The sequence below is a fragment of the Onychomys torridus genome, chromosome 6, assembly GCF_903995425.1.
Source record: "Onychomys torridus chromosome 6, mOncTor1.1, whole genome shotgun sequence".
NCBI lineage: Eukaryota > Metazoa > Chordata > Mammalia > Rodentia > Cricetidae > Onychomys > Onychomys torridus.
This window is the reverse complement of record NC_050448.1, coordinates 84,456,924-84,474,313: the sequence shown is the minus strand read 5'-3', so window position 1 is coordinate 84,474,313 and position 17,390 is coordinate 84,456,924. Positions and strand designations below refer to the sequence as shown.

At 54.1% G+C, this 17,390-nt stretch overlaps 2 protein-coding genes across 6 annotated transcripts; both read left to right on the top strand.

Moving 5' to 3' along the window:
• Window positions 1-725: 725 nt before the first annotated feature.
• Atxn7l2 (ataxin 7 like 2) lies at window positions 726-9,700 on the top strand. Of its 3 annotated transcripts, XM_036191277.1 has the most exons (12): window positions 726-908; window positions 2,163-2,341; window positions 2,779-2,844; window positions 3,208-3,312; window positions 3,681-3,891; window positions 4,175-4,461; window positions 5,004-5,086; window positions 5,953-6,203; window positions 7,001-7,199; window positions 7,307-7,428; window positions 7,889-8,684; window positions 9,562-9,700. In XM_036191277.1, exons 3-12 carry the CDS (start codon window positions 2,808-2,810, stop codon window positions 9,574-9,576), a joined length of 2,106 nt encoding a protein of 701 aa, XP_036047170.1. In that variant the 5' UTR covers window positions 726-908; window positions 2,163-2,341; window positions 2,779-2,807; the 3' UTR covers window positions 9,577-9,700. The 3 variants fall into 3 exon arrangements, with proteins under 3 accessions (XP_036047170.1, XP_036047168.1, XP_036047169.1); XM_036191275.1 differs by lacking the exon at window positions 2,163-2,341 and having other exon boundaries at window positions 732-908; XM_036191276.1 differs by lacking the exon at window positions 726-908 and having other exon boundaries at window positions 2,122-2,341.
• An 814-nt stretch (window positions 9,701-10,514) lies between these two features.
• LOC118585974 (cytochrome b561 domain-containing protein 1) lies at window positions 10,515-16,802 on the top strand. Of its 3 annotated transcripts, none has more exons than XM_036191015.1 (3): window positions 10,515-11,546; window positions 11,956-11,993; window positions 12,533-16,802. In XM_036191015.1, exons 1-3 carry the CDS (start codon window positions 11,183-11,185, stop codon window positions 13,034-13,036), a joined length of 906 nt encoding a protein of 301 aa, XP_036046908.1. In that variant the 5' UTR covers window positions 10,515-11,182; the 3' UTR covers window positions 13,037-16,802. The 3 variants fall into 3 exon arrangements, with proteins under 3 accessions (XP_036046908.1, XP_036046909.1, XP_036046910.1); XM_036191017.1 differs by having other exon boundaries at window positions 11,358-11,413; XM_036191016.1 differs by lacking the exon at window positions 11,956-11,993 and having other exon boundaries at window positions 10,517-11,413.
• The last annotated feature ends 588 nt before the right edge of the window (window positions 16,803-17,390 follow it).

Here is a 17,390-nt window from a genome sequence, read left to right as displayed (position 1 = left end):
TGGATCAGCAGAGACACTGCAAACATCAGAAGCCTCGGGGCCACCCTAGTTCCGGGGCTGGTTCTGGCTCCGAGGTAGCCTTCTGTCATACTGACAGGTGATCTTGGCAAGCTTAGCCAGGTCCTTCCAAACCCAGACAACAGCACCTCCAACCCTCGGTTCTGCATGAAGGCAGCGTGGGTTTCCCACAGAGGAACAGCACAGGAGCTGGTGCCCTCCCCCACTCCAACCCCTGTGTCCTTCAGCACGTCCTGCAGACTCCCTCCCCTTGCCCTTCTGATTCACTGCGCCCACCTCCCTGCACCTACCCCATTCGATCTACAGGGGAGCAGAGTCGCTTCGTGGCCGCCAGCCCAGGAAGGGGCGCCAGCCAGCTGGCGGATGCACGGCTTTAGAGGGTTATCTTGGGCAGAGAGAGGTTTGGGGCTCGGGTGTGCATAGTAAGCTTGGGAGAGCGGACTGGTGGCGCAAAGAATGTGTGCAGAGGGGCTGGAAGAGGGTATCCCGAGGTTTTGATCTCTCCTTCCCCCGCGTGCGATTGTGCTTTTGGGAAGGGATCCCTCGGCTAGCTCCGTGGGCATCACCACCCCTCCGCAACTACACTTCCCAGAAAGCTGTGCGGGAGTAAGGAGGTGGTGGCAGGAGACCCAAACTGCGCTTGCGCAAAGAGTGAACTGGCAAGGTAGGGGGGAGAGGGAGGCGTGCCCCCGGTCGGGGGAGGGTGGGGGGGGAGGGGGCCGCGCGGCGGCGGCGCCGGGGCGGGCGCGCGTCCGCGGCGGTGATGGCGGTGCGTGAACGCGCGGTGGCAGCAATGGCCGCTCTGGAGCGGCGAGTGCCGAGTCTCGATGACTTCGCGGGACAGAGCTGGAGCTCGTGGGTGGAACGGGCCGACCTGCCTGCGGCAGATGGTGAGTACAGCCACGCTAGAGTCCGGGGACCCCATCACTATCTCCCCTCCCCCCTTAGGGCCCCCTCCAGCTGAGGGGAGCCGCCGACTAGAGCCGCCGTCCGGCTCCCCGGCCCCCCAAACAAAGGACCCGCCGGGTCCTAGTGCCCGCCCGCTCAGCCACCTTCGCGCCTCCGGGTCCTAGCGCCGGCCCATCGCTCGCAGCCCACCCTGCCCACCTCTGTCTCTGCGGGTGCACAGTACCTGCCCCCCACTTTACTTGCCTTTATCTTTCTTCTTGTGCGCTGGCCTCCAGCTTCCATCCGTCCTGCACCTGCTCCGGCCCTACCCATCTGTAACAGTCCTCTCCACGTGTTTCCCACGCACCCCACTTCTGTGCCCCCCTCTCACCCCCTTGATCCTTCGCCTTTTGCCCTGCACCTTAGCTGTTTTCCGCGTTTCCCTGCCTGCTGCAGTATTCGTGAACCCCCGCCCCCTCTGCTTTAGTTCATCCATCCTCCATCCATCCATCCATCCATCCTCCCTCCATCCCTCCCTCCTTCAGTCCACCCACCATCCATGCCTCCAAGCCTCCATCCGTTCCTGGGCCTCTTGCCCTGCTCCTTGGCTCTCTCCCTTGACCCCTATTTTCTGTAGGCCCTTGATTGCCTTTGGTGAGCAGGCCTGCAGCCCCTTCTGATCTTTGTCTCCTGGGCCCCAGGGAGCACCTGGCCTCGTGGCCTTTCGGGGTGACAACAAGCATCACACCCCTGAAGAAGTTTGCAAGTGAGAAGAGGTGGAGGAGGAGATCTCATGGAGCAGTCTCTAATGACACTTGTTCTCTTTTGAGACAACTGACTTCCAGTTCTGTTCTCTTGTTCTCCACACTTGCATTTAAGGGACTTGAAAGAGTGGGAGCCTCCCCTTGTCTTCTGCATGCCTAACCCACTACCACTCCTGTCTGGATATTACGATTGCCAATAATCTTCTCCTCCTAGAAAGGGGCAACTCTGTTAGTGAGTATTAGAGAGCCGACCTAGAAGGGAGTGCAGGCCACCCTTGGACCGCCTCATGCTGAGTGGGCTAAGATGGGGCCCTTGTCAGGGTCTAGGTACACTGAGAACCGGAAATGGAGTCAGACGGATTTGGTGACTCAGAATTGATTTTCCCCCCCAAGGGACAGGGAGGGGGCTTAGAGGAGGGGGGTGAGGAATGAGGTAGGGGGATGGGGAAAGAGCTGCTTTGCACAGCTAAGATGTTTTTGTCATTAACCCAGACACTGAGGTACAAGGGCAACCCCTGGACAAAGCCCCCCTAAGAAGGGGAGGGGCTTGCGTAGCTGATCAAGGAGACTTTGAAGATGCCAAAGGGTCCAAAGACAGCAGTTTCTCTACTCTATGGCCACCCTATCAGTGCAGGACCTGAGAAGCTGAGTGTAACTTTGATGATACTATGGTAACTTGGGTGGAGCAAAATGAGTCTATGGGGGTGGGGATCTGGGAGGGTACTTGTCTGGGATGCCACAGAGTAGCAGAAAGGACCCATGTAAGCAGTCTCAAAAAGGGACTCAGGGACCTGTAGAAACATTTCCCTTTTAGATGGGGAAGCAAGGCCCAGAAAAGAGGCATTTACCCACAGTTACCCACCAAGTCAGCAGTAGAACCTTATACTGTACCTGGGAGTGAAGTGTCTTTAATGATCCTTCTTAATGGGGTCATCTCATCTCAGAGGGGCACCTGAAGGAAAAACAGACACTTGTGAATGACCCATTGAAAGTTTCTCCAGCAATTCTGAGTGCTTGTCAGGGAGTGTGGGCTTTATACCACTGGGCTGCAGGCCCTGCTGGGTTCTGGGAAAGGGAATGGGCCTTCTGAGCTGTGCTTCTCCTCCAGGAGCTGAACTGGAGGAGAGCAGCAAAAACATGAAGAAGTTGGACGCCATGACCCTCATTAAAGAAGGTGGGAGTCAACACATACAGGACTGGGACTCGGGAAAATGGACCACCTTTCCTCTTGCACTGGGGGAGGTAGCTTGAAGCAGCAAGACTGCGGGGGGAGCCCCCTTTTGATAGGTCTGAGTCAGCCAGTTGCCCTGGCTCCCGTGACCTGTGTTGGCGATCCCGATCATATGTGTTTGGTGATCACTCATGTGAAAGCCTGTACACTTTGGTTCTGGTTAGACTGGACTGTGGAAGCTGGGAGCATACAGCAGAAAACTGTCGTATGTCAGTCAGTTGGAAGGCAGAGTGCCTTCTAAGTGGTGGAGAGAGAGAGTGTCTCCTGAGTCCCTCAGCCCAGTGACAAAGGCTTCTGTCATTGCAGACATGTCCATCTTCGGGCACTGCCCCGCCCATGATGACTTCTATTTGGTTGTGTGTAACCACTGCAGCCAGGTGGTGAAGCCTCAAGCCTTCCAGAAGCATTGCGGTGAGGGGCGCCCTAGGGAGGTGATAAGGGGGCAGGCAGGAAGGTGCAACATGGAACTCTTAGGACAGTGTCGGTTGGGAGGTCATGTGGGGTGAAGGAAGGTGGTGCTGGGGACAGATTGAGTGTTGTAGGTGTCAGGATTGCTGTTTGAGCAAACTTCCACATCCAGTAGAGTTAAGAGGGTCCAGAAGTGTGGTCTAGAATTTTGGATCTTAGAGGCTCAGTTTTGAATGGGAAGGAGACAGACTCGCAACCCAAGTTCTAGCAATTCAGATTCTGTAAAAGAATTGGCGGGCTGGTTAGGAGGCCGGGGAAGGAGGCGGTCCTCACCACTCACCTCAGTTGCTCTCTCCACCTCCTGGTGACAGAAAGAAGACATGGGCCCCTCAGCAAGCTTTATGCCCGGGCCCCACCCCCACCTCCAGCCCCTGCCAGCTCTCAGAAATGCCATGTAGTGAATGGGCAGGGCCCAGCTTGTAGAGCCCCAGGTTCCACCAAAACCTCCTCCAGGGAGAAGGGCCAGGGGTCCCGGAGCCGTGGCCATCAGCCTCCTGAGAAGACCCAGAAGGACAACCTCTGGTAAGAGGGTGGAAACCCCCAGAGACTAGCCCTGCCTGACCTTGACCCAGGAAAGGGTTGACAGCCCTGGGTTGCAGGATACTGCTCATAGCAAGAAATAGCTAACCCCATATATCTGCAGCTCCTTTCCATATATTCCAGGGAACATGGGCTCCCCTTTTTTCCACGCCTCTCTTGGAGCCCACCCAAGTTCCAGAGCTAGGGAGGAGATGGCTCTGGGCTAGAGTCCAGACCCCAGTCCCAGCCTCCCCACCTCCCAGCCCATCCCTCTCTCCACGTGTAGCCTTTTCGTGCCTGTGGTGAATCTGGAGAAGATGTCCAGTCTCCCGAAGCCTGATGGACATGGAGTCAGGGTGGCTCCACCCTCTGCTTTCCTCAGTCAGCCAGGAGGCCTCCCTAAGGACTCCCCTGGAAAAGTCCCCACGGCCCCCTCTCCTAAAGAACCTCCTGGCAGAGAGAACATCGAGCTAATCCCTGGTGAGGGCTCCAGTCACCGGGCCGAAGGCAGTCCCCTGGAGAAGGAGCCCAGTGGAGCCAGGCTGCCTCCTAAAACCCACCGAAAGATGGCTCGTGAGTAGCTATAGACATGGGCTCAGAAAGGCAGAGTGGAGACTTCACTGGGCTTCTTTGTTTGGGGGCCAGAAAGGTTTGAGGTTAGGAAGGATGGACCTGACCAGGTCTGGCCATTACAGCTTCCAGGGTACAGAAGCCCCATTACCTTTTGTCCTGCTTGTTCCAGGAAGCGTTGCTGGTCTAGGTCTCTGAGCTAGTCTGAGAGACCCTGTGCCCAAGCCAGCAAAGTCACTCATTCTCATCTTGGGCTATTGACCATTATCCTCACATCCCACATCTCAGATGCCTGTGGCTGCATTGCTTCTTGGTGTGGGCTGCCTTGCTTTGGGCTGCTAGTCTTCCAAGAGTGCCTGGGCCAGGGATGGGGCTGGGCAGTTCATGCCCAGCAGGTAGCAAGACCTAAGGGTGAGGCTCTTCCGCCTTAGTCCTGCTGTTTCTTAGGCCTTTGGCAGGAAGAGGTCAGATTCTTCCTTGGACCACAAAAAAGAAAAAAAAAAAAAAATATGGGCTTGAACTCATTGGAGCCTCTTTCCTCACAGGTAAAGAGTTTGACCTTAACAGGCAGTGTGGGGTCATAAACCCAGAGACCAAGAAGATCTGTACACGCCTATTGACCTGCAAGGTAACCCCACCCCTCTGCATGGTGGTGAGGGGTCAGCACAGACATGGAACCCTGGAGAGAAGAATCAGAGGTTATTGGAAGCTCAGTGCAAGGGATGGGGCTAGGCATACACCAGGGAAGGGGAGAAGAAGCTCTCCATAGTGGACACAAGGTATAAGCAATAGATAGGGAATACCTTCAGATCTCCTTAACTCAGCGGAGAGTTTTAGCCCCATGCGAGAGTAAAACGGACACACACACACACATACATACACACACACCACCACCACACACACACACACATACACATATACAGCACAGACACACATACCACAGACACATACAAACATACACACACACCACAGACACACACACCACAGACACACATACCACAGACACACACATACACTGACACCCACACACCACAGACACACATACCACAGACACACACAAACATACATACACACCACAGACACACATACCACAGACACACACACACACACACGCACCACAGACACACACATACACACACCACAGACATACATACCACAGACACACACACACACACCACAGACACACACACACACACACACACACCACAGACACACACACACCACAGAGACACACACACACATACACACCACAGACACACACACACACACATATACACACCACAGACACACACACACACCACAGAGACACACACACACATACACACCACAGACACACACACACACACACATATACACACCACAGACACACACCACAGACACACACACACACACACACACACACACACACACACACACTCTGAGTCATAAAAGCCATATACCCCTCAATCCTGCTCAAATTACACTTCCCTTCTCCTCTACCCTGCTGTGTTCTAGATCCACTCAGTGCATCAGCGCAGGGAGGTCCCAGGCCGGACCAAGGACTTTGATGTGCTAGTGGCTGAACTGAAAGCCAACTCTCGCAAGGGAGAGTCTCCCAAGGAGAAGAGCCCAGGACGGAAAGAACCAGCTCTTGAGCGCCCCTCCCAGGAGCCTCCCTCTCTTGTCCAGGGTGTGGCAGCAGTAGCTGCCCCCAACAACACGTCTGCTCGTTCTAAGCAGGCCTACCCATACTGTGCACTTCCCAGGTATGTACAGGGTCCTAACCCCATCTAACTTGGGGATGCTCAGCCCCTAAGGTACCAGGGAGCCCTGGAGACAGGCCCAGGGAATATCCTGAAGATGTGCTCACCTCCCTTAACCATGGGAAGATACCTAGAACCCTACCATGGGTGTGAGGCAGGTGACTGCTCTAGTCCTGCCCAAGCACACTGCAGAACTCCAGCCTCCGTGAGGTTTGCCAGATACAATACCCGGGAGAGGAACATTCTTTTCAGCTACTCCCATGAGGTCGCACCTGTCATCGGGGAGCTGAACCGGTGGGTCAGGGTCCTGGGTAAAGCAGTACTACTGTGTAGTCACCCACTGGCCCCTTTGTGTGTGGAGGCTGCACTGGACTCTGGGGGGAGCCTGCCTTACTGAAGGAGACTCACATGAAGCTCCACCTGTAGTACAAGGGGTAGACATGAAACACAGGCTCAGCTCTCAGACAAGCTCACAGGAGCGATGGTGGAGAAGAGGGTTGAGGGAGTTGACTAGGCTGAGCAGTGATGGGTGTAGTTAAGCTGGGAAGATTTTCTGGAGGAAGCGAGTCTGAAGCAGTTTTCTCCCTGAAGAGGCATGGCTTAGGAAGAGGCTGAGGAGAGAAGCCCCTGAAAGCCCTTGGTTCTGTCTCTCACTTAGAGAGTTATATTGTACTTTTCCGAACCCTTCCTCTTCCTCCAAGTACCCAGGAGGGTGTGTCTACCTGGCTATTTGAGCTTGGACACACTGACTCTGACCTGACATCATTCACATCATTCTCATATCGCTTTGGCCCTTCCAGGTCCCAGGCCTCCTCTGAGAGTGAGGTGGATGATGAAGGTCCCTGTGGTGGTGACGGGGATCCAGGCCTATTTCCCTTCCCTCTGCCCCGGGGTGGGGCCCAGGCCTCCAGTGAGGAGAGTGAGGAGGAGGGGACATCTGATGACCTCCACCTTCCCCCTGACTGCCATTATGCAACCCGGCCTCCTAGGCCACAGGCGGTAAGGACACAGGACAGGGAGCTGGGATGGAGGGTGGCTAAGTCTTGTAGGCAGATGCCTTCCTGTATCTCAGGCCCTATCAACCATGTTCCTTCCTCTGCCTCTAGTTTTGCACATTTGGAAGCCGGCTGGTGAGCCCAGGATGCTATGTGTTTAGCCGCCGGCTGGACCGGTTTTGCTCAGCACTCAGCTCCATGCTGGAACGGCACCTCAGCTCACACATGTGGAAGTGAGTTTTGTGGACTCGGAACCTCCTTCTCAGGCTTGAGTATACTGGGGCTTTAAAAGCCCCTGTCTGGCGTGCTTTGGCTGATTGCTAAGAGCCCAGATTGGGTGTGGCATGAAGGGGTGAGACTTGGTAGCCTGGAGGAGGGCATTGGTGGGTGGTAGGGGTGAGTCCAGACTCTTACCCATCACTTCCAGTACCTTTTAGGTAATGTAGGATGGGGGAATGCCCAAACTGAGACCATCAATCAGGTTGTTAATGGGTCTCCATGCTAGTTCCTGTGCCTTGTACTGATAGGCCATTCCTTCTCTTGTGCCTTCCTCGGCTCTTAGTTCCAGTGTTTCCCAGCAGGGGGCAGCAGCTTTGGGGCTTTGCTGGCCATCTCAAGGTGCAGAGACTGGTGGATATTAGGGAGGCCCTGGAGTTTGCTCAGTATCACAGTGAAGCTCTCTCTTTGCTGCAGGAAGATCCCACCAGCGGCTGAACCTCCATCCCATCTTGCCAGTCCCTCCTTATCCGATCCCCTGAGTCCATCCTCTATGGGCAGCTGCCCCCGACTTCCAGGCCCACCCCTTCGACCTGCCTGCCCGGCCTCCATACCCCCCATAAAGGACAGCCTTGTCCCTAGCTACCCTGCAGGCTCCCCCAGTGTTGCAGCTGCCTGCAGCCAGGCAGAGTGCATGGGCGGTAGCCAGGCTATTACCTCACCACTGCCTGCCAACACTCCATCTCCGTCCTTCAGCAAGCTGCCACCTTCCAAGGCCAGCAAGTCATCCAAAGGCAAGGAAGGGGTGGAGATGGAGGCCCCTTCTCGAAAGCGGAAGTTATCCCCTGGCCCTACCACTTTCAAACGGACCTGCATCCTGGAGCCTCCTGGAAAAGGCAAACCCTCTGGCTGTCGGGGTCTCTCAACCAAGACTAAAACAACCCTGAGCATGGGGCTAAATGGAACAGTGGGGCCAAGAGTGAAAAGAGCAGGTCCCCTGGACTGTCGGGGTGCCCCTCATTCATCCCCCATACCAGTCAAGGCTTCTCAGCTAGAGAACCGGGGAGCGGCTGGACACCCAGCCAAGGTCCTGCCAGCCAACTGCCTCTCTGAGGAGGAGGTAGCCAAGAAGCGGAAAAACCTGGCCACTTACTGCCGGCCAGTCAAGGCCAAGCACTGTCAGGCTGGTGTCCCTCCTGATGGGACCTGCTCTGTGCGTCGTAAGAAGCCAGGTCCAGCCCTGCCCTTTGAGGAGAAGTGCTCTACCCTGAAGGTACCAGTCCAGCTTCCTGAAGAACACGGGCAGAGAGGGGTCAGGAGGGCTGAGGCTGGGGAGCACAGTAGGTATGTGACGTGGAGAGGGTGCTAAGGAAATGACTCCAGAAAAGAGAATGAAGGGAGAGTTGAGAGAACCCTTAAAGGGCCGTCTACTTTAGGGAGAGGTTGGTCAGCTCTTTCCAAGTGACTGGAGCTTTTGATGAGGGGCCTCTCCTATGCCCAGTCTTCTCCTTTGGGCGTAGAACATGCTGTCCCATCCTACCTTTACTTGTGCCCACTTCTTTTTGGACCGTCTGCGACCCACCCGCTAGTTACTTTTCCATAAGGGAAAGGAAGGGAGTTTGGTCCCAACATGCTGAGTAGCTGGGTGGGTGGGCTGCTCTAGTTCTCTGGTTCTTCTGGCATTAGGACAGAAAGCAAGTACTCAAAGTCCACAGAGTCATTTCAGATTATAGCAGGGTCTCCAGGTTTCTAAGTAAAGCTTGCAGTTAGGTTTATTTATCTTTTCTGTTGGAGCCTGCTTTGATCTATCCCTGTGATCTCTGTAAGGAGGGACTTCTGGGAGGTGAGGCAGGGTATAACGGTCTCCTGATTTAGGCACAGATTGGGTGCATGCCCACTGTCCTGTCACCTATAAGGGGAATCTGATAGTCGGTGAAGGGCCTGCCTGTGTGTGTACAGGTGTGTGCATGTGTATTCTCCAGCTTCACTGCCCAGTCCGCCTCTGTCAGGCTGGCATTCATTTTCCCCTTGCTCAGTTGTATTTATCAGGCCAGCTGAAGGAATTCAAGGGTGAGCCCAGATGTTCACTGGGAAGGAAAACAGGTAGGCCCCTACCCTGACCCTGTCTCTTACCTCTTGTCTTCCTGCAGTCAAAAGCCCATTAACGAGAAAGTGCCTGCCCACTGCAACGGAGCCGCCAGCACCTCCTCCCCTCCAGATCCGGGCCCCAGGCTGTTGCCGCTTTTTATAACTTTATATTATTTTTTTTAAGAAAAAAAAAAAACTCTTTAAAATACCTCAAGACTGTCTCCCTGTTCTGTTGCTGCTAAGAAAATATAAAAACAGAAACACAGAAAAGGATGAAAACGATGTAGCTGAATGAGTGTCCTTACTCTCCCTGGCCCCAGCCAAGAGGCTGACGATAAGCAGGTACACACTCGAGCACACGTACACAGTGCACAAAGCCTAGCTGGAGCTGGTGTCACAGGGAGCCCTCTTCCCCTCTTCCAGAGAGGATGAGCAAGGCACCCCAGAGTCTTTTTTTTTTTTTTTTTTTGGTTTTTCAAAACAGTTTCTCTGTGTAGCTTTGCACCTTTCCTGGAACTCACTCTGTAGACCAGGCTGGCCTCGAACTCACAGAGATCCATCTACCGGCCTCTGCCTCACGAGAGCTGGTATTAAAGGCGTGCCCCACCACCGCCCTGCGGCACCCCAGAGTCTTAAGAGAGACAACTCTAGTTCTGTTGGGACAGGAAATGAGAAGGGTGGGGGGAGTCACACATTTGACTCTACCCTGGGGTTTTTGTCCTGAGGGTTTGTGGGAGTTAGCTTCTGGCCCTTTTCTATTTTTCTAGCAACTCTGGGCTTCCATCCCTCTACAAATTATTTCTCTCAAACAGTCTCTATGACTGTTCTTGCCCTTCCCACTTCTAAAAGCAGCCGTAGTTTCTCAACCATATAGAGGTTGAGCTTGGTGATCACTGATCTAGGGATCTTGGCCAGCTCCCCTCCCCCTGCCCCCATTTAAAAATTATGGGTATGTGTGTGTCTGTGTGTGGGTCTGTGCATGGGATGCCTGCAGAGGCCAGAAGTGTGGGATCCCCCTGGAGCTAGTTACCGTAAGCTGTGAGCCCCCTGATGTGGGTGTTCAGGTTCTGTGCAAGAGGAGTACGTGTTCTTAACCGCTGAGCCATCTTCCCAGCCCCTGGGCAGCCTGTTTTGGCCTCTTCTGTGAGTTTCCCTGAAGAAGGGGTTAAAGCTTCTCTCAGCGAGGCTATAAGGGAGGTACCTTGTTGGAGGTAATAGTGTTGCAGAACTTGGGATTGTGGGAGGCCCTGGTTCCTCTGGATCACCTTGCTTCTCGAGGCTGTGCAGCTGTTGTGGAGGCGGCGGACTAGAATTGCCCTAAATCTTTGGAATATTTTATGGGAGACAACTACACCTGTAAATAGGGGTGAGATTACATCTTTTGGTTCTCATACTTGAATTCACCAGGTTTGGTTTTATCTTTTCGTTTATACGTAGGCAGGGAGGAATCTTGTCTCTCGAACAAGCCAGAAATGTCTGGAGAGTGAGCAGCCAGGGGAATCCAGTACTTCTGGAAAGCTGCTCAAAACACTGGGTCACGCTCTTGGGTCAGCGAACCAAGTGTGTGGTTTGGAGTTTCGCTGATACCAGTTGCTACGGATGTAATTTTTACAGGCTGCTTGAGCTATACCCTTGTGAAGAAAAAGGTAGAAACGAAGGTGGGTTGGGAGCCGGGTTAGGTCAATGGAGGTTTCCGGGAGCCGCCCTTCGGGCCCGAGGCGCTTCCCCCCCAGCCTGCAGAGGGCGCTGTGGGCGCCTCCGCCACACGGCCCCGCAGCCTCCCCGGGGAGGAGCCTCTCCTGTAGCCGCCGCCGCCGCCGCCGCCGCCGCCGCCTCCGCGGTCGCAAACCCGGAAGAAGCCTCTGGTTGCTGGACTGTACCGGCCGGCTTGGCATTGCCATGCAGCCCGAGGAGGTAGGTCTGGTTCCCGCTCCAGCGAGGGAGCCGAGACTGACCCGCTGGCTGCGGAGAGGCAGTGGGATCTTGGCGCACCTGATAGCTTTGGGCTTCACCATCTTTCTGATTGTGCTGTCCCGGCCAGGAACCAGTGAGTGTGCGAGGAGGGGTGGGGCCGTGGAAGGGGGCGGAGCCTAGGTGCTGGAGGGGCCGCTTCGGGCGCGCTGGGAAACGAGAAACCTAGACCCTCAGCGGAGGAGGGGCGGGTCGTAGAGTGGTTGTAAAGGCCTAGTGGGCGGGGCCCCGGAAGTCCTGGGAGGGTGGGACTTCAAAAGACAGAACTGACACTTCCTTATGGAAAGGCGTGAGGAGGGTCCTGGGCAGCATATGCAGAACCCAGGCCTAGGTGGTGTAAGGGCCCCTTAGCCGCTACCCCTTTGTGATGAGTTCCCGATTCTTGCTTAGGCTTGAGACACGGTATGCTGGCCTTTCCCTTATGGCCAGGTCTTTGCAGTTATCAGTGACCCCTAGTCAGCCTGTTCTCTTTGATTCTTACTTAGGTCTTTTCTCCTGGCACCCTGTGTTCATGGCCTTGGCGGTGAGTTTGGATATACTTAACCCTTGGGGAAGCATTCAGTTTTTCGGCCTGTTTTTTTGTTTGTTTGTTTGTTTTGTTTTTTACGGTTTCACTCTGTAGACCAGGCTGGCCTCGAACTCACAGAGATCCGCCTGGCTTTGCCTCCCGCGAGTGCTGGGATTAAAGGGGTGCGCCACCGCCGCCCAGTGTTTTTTTGGCCTTTTTAAGGATCAGAAAGATGGGGGAAAGAGAGCGTCATCCTTTCCTGAAACCTATAGGAGTGGGGGAGATGGAGTAAAACTGTCAGGGGGGTTGAGGTTGGGGAGGGGGATATTTCTCCTCTAGGGGCAGAAAGGAAGCCGTGAGAGGGATGTTATCAAGGCCTTGTCCTCAGAATTGGGGCGAAAGTTCAACGTTGGCTGCTCTGTGGTCCAGAAAGGGCGTATGTGAGGCTGGAAGTCCGTTAGGCTTCCCCATGTTCTCTGGATGTATGCCTACACCTCCTTTTTCTCAGGCTCCATGCAGACTAGAGGCTCACTCGCCTTCTCCTGTGTTCACAGTTCTGTCTCTGCATGGCTGAAGCCATCCTTCTCTTCTCACCTGAGCACTCCCTCTTCTTCTTCTGCTCTCGAAAGACCCGGATCCGACTCCACTGGGCAGGGCAGACCATGGCCATCCTCTGTGCTATCCTGGGCCTGGGCTTCATTATCTCCAGCAAGATCCGCAGTGAGCTGTCCCATCTGATGTCCTGGCATAGCTGGATAGGAGCTCTGACACTGTTGGCCACTGGGGGACAAGCACTGTGTGGGCTTGGCCTCCTCTGTCCACGGGCAGCCCGGGTCTCAAGGGTGGCTCGCCTCAAGCTCTACCATCTGACATGTGGCCTGGTTGTCTACTTGATGGCTACAGTAACCGTGCTCTTGGGCATGTACTCAGTGTGGTTCCAGGCCCAGATTAAAGGTGCAGCCTGGTACCTGTGTCTGGCACTACCAGTGTACCCAGCCCTGGTAATCATGCACCAGATCTCCAGCGCCTACTTGCCAAGGAAGAAAGTGGAAATGTGAATGCCTCAGAACTCTAAACCTAGGTGAGATCCTCTCCTTGGACTTCAGCAGTTCCTTGATCTTCACGGGACCCGCTTCAGAAGCAGATGCATTTTTGCACTTCATGGCTGAGCCACAGGGTGCAGAAACCCTAACTGCTACTGCTGAGGGATGATCTGGTGGGCTCCAATGGGGAAATGTACTACTGGGTGCAAGTAGAAGGTTCTGGAGGACCTGAAGCCTCACTTTTGATGGGATACAGAAGCATTAGGTGGTGGTGGTGGTGGTGGTGATGGTGATGGTGGTTATTACTTATGTGCCTGATGAAGAGTTGAGTTCCTGTTGGTTATGAATGACAGTCACAGATATTGGGGGCCCTTTTGGAAAAGCAGTACTGTGGAGAGCCTATGGTCTCTTAGGCTGTGTTGTACAACTAACCTTAGACACGTTTCATATCTCAGGACCTCAGTTTCCCCATCTGAAAGTCCCTTACCTTTAACATTCAGTATCTGGCAGACGGTTGTCACTGAATACCCTCTTAGCTCTGGACCATGCGGACAGCTCAGGATGTAATTCTTTCATCCATTCCTCAGAATTTCCTTCAGAAATCTGTGCTGACTTGACTCCTGAGCCAAGGAACAAGGGCCATGAACTGTGGAAAGAAGGGGCCAACGTGAGGGTGCCCTGGACAATAAGATAGTGAAGGCACTAAAGTCACTTTGAAGGTCTTTGGAGGAACAGGAGGGCATTGGCCTTAGCCAAGCCCTGGACTCTTGGATTCCTTAGCTCAGCTAAGGACTTCCTGCAGGCTACCTCTGGGTCTAGATTGTAGAATCTGGGTATGCTCTTGACATCATTCTCAGGGCAGAGTGGTTCTGGGCATCTTGCACTTTGCTCTTAGGGCTTAGAGTATTTACTTAGCACATTGCTCCAGGGAACTATTCTGAAGCTTTTAGAACAAAATAAACACTAGGGAGTGGGGCCCTCTTGATCCAAGGAACATCGTGTCTCCCTGGTTGCCTGTCTTTCCTCGTCATTTAAGTTCTCCTTAGTTGTCTCCTGCCAGCCCCTTGGCTTGAGAATGGGGTGATTTCACTACCAACTGGGCTCTCTTCCCTGCCAAGATACCTCCTTGGTCCAGCTGAGTTCCCCAGAGCACCCTTGTTGGTGAGGGCTGGATGTCAAACTAGTTAGCTATGGTGTGGGTCCTCTGTAGATCCTAATAAGGACTGGATACTGCTGAACCAGGAAAGGTACAGTGCAGCTTTCTACCTGGGAGACAGAGCCCATCAGAGACTTTGAGAGGTCTGCAGTATACAGCTTTCTACCTTGGAGACAGAGCCCATCAGAGACTCTGGGAGGCCTGCAGTATACAGCTTTCTACCTGGGAGACAGAGCCCATCAGAGACTCTGGGAGGCCTGCAGTATACAGCTTTCTACCTGGGAGCATCAGAAACTCTGGGAGGCCTGCAGAATACAGCTTTCTACCTGGGAGACAGAGCCCATCAGAGACTCTGGGAGGCCTGCAGTATAGGGGCTGGAGCTCCAGGTCCAGAGACAAAGGAAAAGTGTCTGTCTCCTCTGAAGATTTAAGGCTTCCTTTCCAAGTGACTCAGAAACAAGGCGGGTGGGATTCCATAGTTCAGGAATGGGGACTGTAGAGCAGAATTGTCCTCTCAGTGGACCTCATGATGCTTTTCCTCAGGGAGATAGCATCTCTCATAAGCTCTCCAAATACAGCTTACTGAACAGAGGCTCCTGCAGTGCCGAGGGGAACCATTCTTGTCTTTTTCAATGCCCTATCTCCCTCTCAGGCTATCCAATGTGCTGTGAGCTTGGAAGGAGTGGTTACTGGGCCACATGAAAGAGATTCTCACTAGGGTCACTTTGATGTACGGCTCCATCTCCTCCCCTCATCAAGGCCAGTGCCGGGGCCTCCCTAGGGTGGGCCAGGTAAAGTTCAGCAGCTTGTTCTCAGAGCACAGAGGCAAAGCCGGAAAGCCTGAGCCTGCTTGAGGTGTTGCCTCCTCCCAGGTGGTGCGGGGGCTGGCGGGCGGGCGGGCAGGCGTGCTGACAGCCGGCAGTTTGCGTGGGCTGTGCCATCTGATGTCTATTCCCAGCCCTGGGAGGAAGGGGAGTCATTTATATTCTGCAGGAAGAAGGGACCCAGCTGTCGTTTCCTCTGACCAGTGAGCCTGGAGGGCATCAGTGCAGAGCAGAGAGGACACAGGTAGCAGTGGTCTCCTGCTTAGGGATCTGACCACAGTATAGGGAGGTCACCAGGATGGTTGGTAGGCCAGATTTGGGGAGGGGGGCTACTTTCCTCCCCTCCTGTCTTTCCATTTCTCCATCACCACCTGCCCTCACATCCTGGGGCAGCAGCTGGACAACCATTAGACCTCAGTGCCAGGGTCCTCTTCCTCCAGCTGGGATCTGTGGCTGCCAGCTGCATATGTCTCCTGGCTGTGGGCTCCCTCTTTCCCACACCCTCTGCCCCTTCCTCTTTGTATCTTCCAGTGTCTGGATGCTACCTAGGCTTCTCAGCAGTGAGGCAGGGACCGGAGGGGGACACACATGGCTGTCCTTTGCCAGTGTTCCTTGACTAGGGAAGCTGCTAGTAGTCAGCCTGTTTTGCTTTTTAAAGTGGGACGGGGGATGACACTCAGGATGCTCAAGATTTAAAAGTCGCCCATCATTTGCACAAATTTCCATATCGTGCTAAGTCCTGATTCCATATTTGATTGTGTTCCAAGCTCGATTATACTCAGACTCAACCTTGAGGGCATTAGAAAGATAGTTTTGTATCAAATCCAAATGGTAATGGGCATACTGTTCAGGTCTGGAGTCCTCTCAGGGGCCCCTTTGTTCCCATGCCCTCCCTTTCCTTGGAGTCCCACTGGGGCTGGGGGTGGCAGGAATGAATGACAGGAGCTTGGCATCTGAGAACTCTTGCTTCCTTCTCTGGCTGTCATCCCCATCCAGGATAGGCTGCTATCACTTGCCAGCCTGTGCATGCTCTCCCCGTCCCAAGGCAGGCCACCCTTCCTCCATGACACTGGCCTGCCCTGTCTCTCATTGTCCCCACCTTTCCACCCCCATGCATGGCTGCTGTGGGTCTTGTTTTTCAAACCTCACTGTGGGAGATCCAGGCATCCCCCCGAGCCAGCTGGCTGCTGTGCCAAGGCCTGTTCAGAGTTAATAATAATCATTAGTTGAATGGTGCTGGGGCCTTTCACTCCAGATCTCTAAGCACTTGCAGGCTGAGTCAGCCAGCCTTCACCTTCCCCCTCTTCCTGGGTTTTGGCGTGTAACAGCATGGGAAGACACTGTGAGAGAGGGAATCAGGATTCTTGCTGCCTGACCACGCCTGAGGATTTTCTCTGAGAGTAAGCAGTAAGGCCAAGGAACACAGAGAATACAGTATGCTCAACTGAGACCACCATGGCTGTGATAGCTGATAACCCCAAGCCTCTGGTACTCCTGTGTGCTTGCTTTGGCCTCTGTGGGGCGTTCCATATGAATGCCCTTAAGCAAGCTTAGAGAGCGAGAAAGTTTCTGGGTTAGTACCCCCCGCCCCAATACCCTTGTCTGTGACTGGCACAGAGAACCTGTGTGTCACCATCTGAAAGGTGTGTCAGCCCGGACCCCAGGAAATCCGACGTGGCAGTGTCTCAGCTCCTAACACTGGGTGGCTTAGGCAAACCATTTGCTTCTCATCCTACCTCACAGGGATGTTGTGAGGGCTAGACAAAAGGACAAGGTTCAAAGCATTAAAAAATGGAAAGCAGATGTGATGTTCTGTCCTTTCCTCTCCCTTAGCCTGGCTCTGGGCTTTATGCTTCTTAAGGAGGCAATAAACTGTAGGAGATGATGTTCGGGGGGACCCAAGTCTCAGAGGGGCTTTGGGGGCCATATAACAGTCACATTTTTTACTTTTGGATGCAGGGTCATCTCCTATCTCTTACTGCAAGAGAGGCCACCAAGATCACGGTTACTGAGGTTTGTCTTACATACTGCTTACATACCAGTGTGGTCAAGCCACAGGGCTGATCGCAGACCTGCGTCAATGCAGCTACCTCCAGGTCTAATCGGAAGGGTAAGGTCTCAGCCGGGAGCTCTGGTCGTAATTTATCTCTCCTTCCTAACTCTGCCCTTCTAAAAGAAGAGTGCCACACAGAGAAAGTGCAGCGGGATGTGGTAGCAGTGGCGGTGGTGGCGCACGCCTTTGATCGCAGCACTCGGGAGGCAGAGGCAGGCGGATCTCTGTGAGTTCGAGGCCAGCCTGGTCTACAGAGCGAGATCCAGGGCAGCCAAGGCTACACAGAGAAGTCTTGTCTCAAATTAAAAAAAAAAAAAAAAGGGAGTGATCACTGCA

Bases quoted from the DNA above. Each gene is read 5' to 3' on its own strand.
- Atxn7l2 (XM_036191275.1), top strand. From the start codon at position 782: ATGGCGGTGCGTGAACGCGCGGTGGCAGCAATGGCCGCTCTGGAGCGG. The intron at 3,892-4,174 runs GTAAGAGGGTGG...CTCCACGTGTAG, and splicing joins ACCCAGAAGGACAACCTCTG to CCTTTTCGTGCCTGTGGTGA. The intron at 4,462-5,003 runs GTGAGTAGCTAT...CTTTCCTCACAG, and splicing joins AACCCACCGAAAGATGGCTC to GTAAAGAGTTTGACCTTAAC.
- LOC118585974 (XM_036191015.1), top strand. From the start codon at position 11,183: ATGGAGGTTTCCGGGAGCCGCCCTTCGGGCCCGAGGCGCTTCCCCCCC. The intron at 11,547-11,955 runs GTGAGTGTGCGA...ATTCTTACTTAG, and splicing joins GCTGTCCCGGCCAGGAACCA to GTCTTTTCTCCTGGCACCCT. The intron at 11,994-12,532 runs GTGAGTTTGGAT...CTGTGTTCACAG, and splicing joins CTGTGTTCATGGCCTTGGCG to TTCTGTCTCTGCATGGCTGA.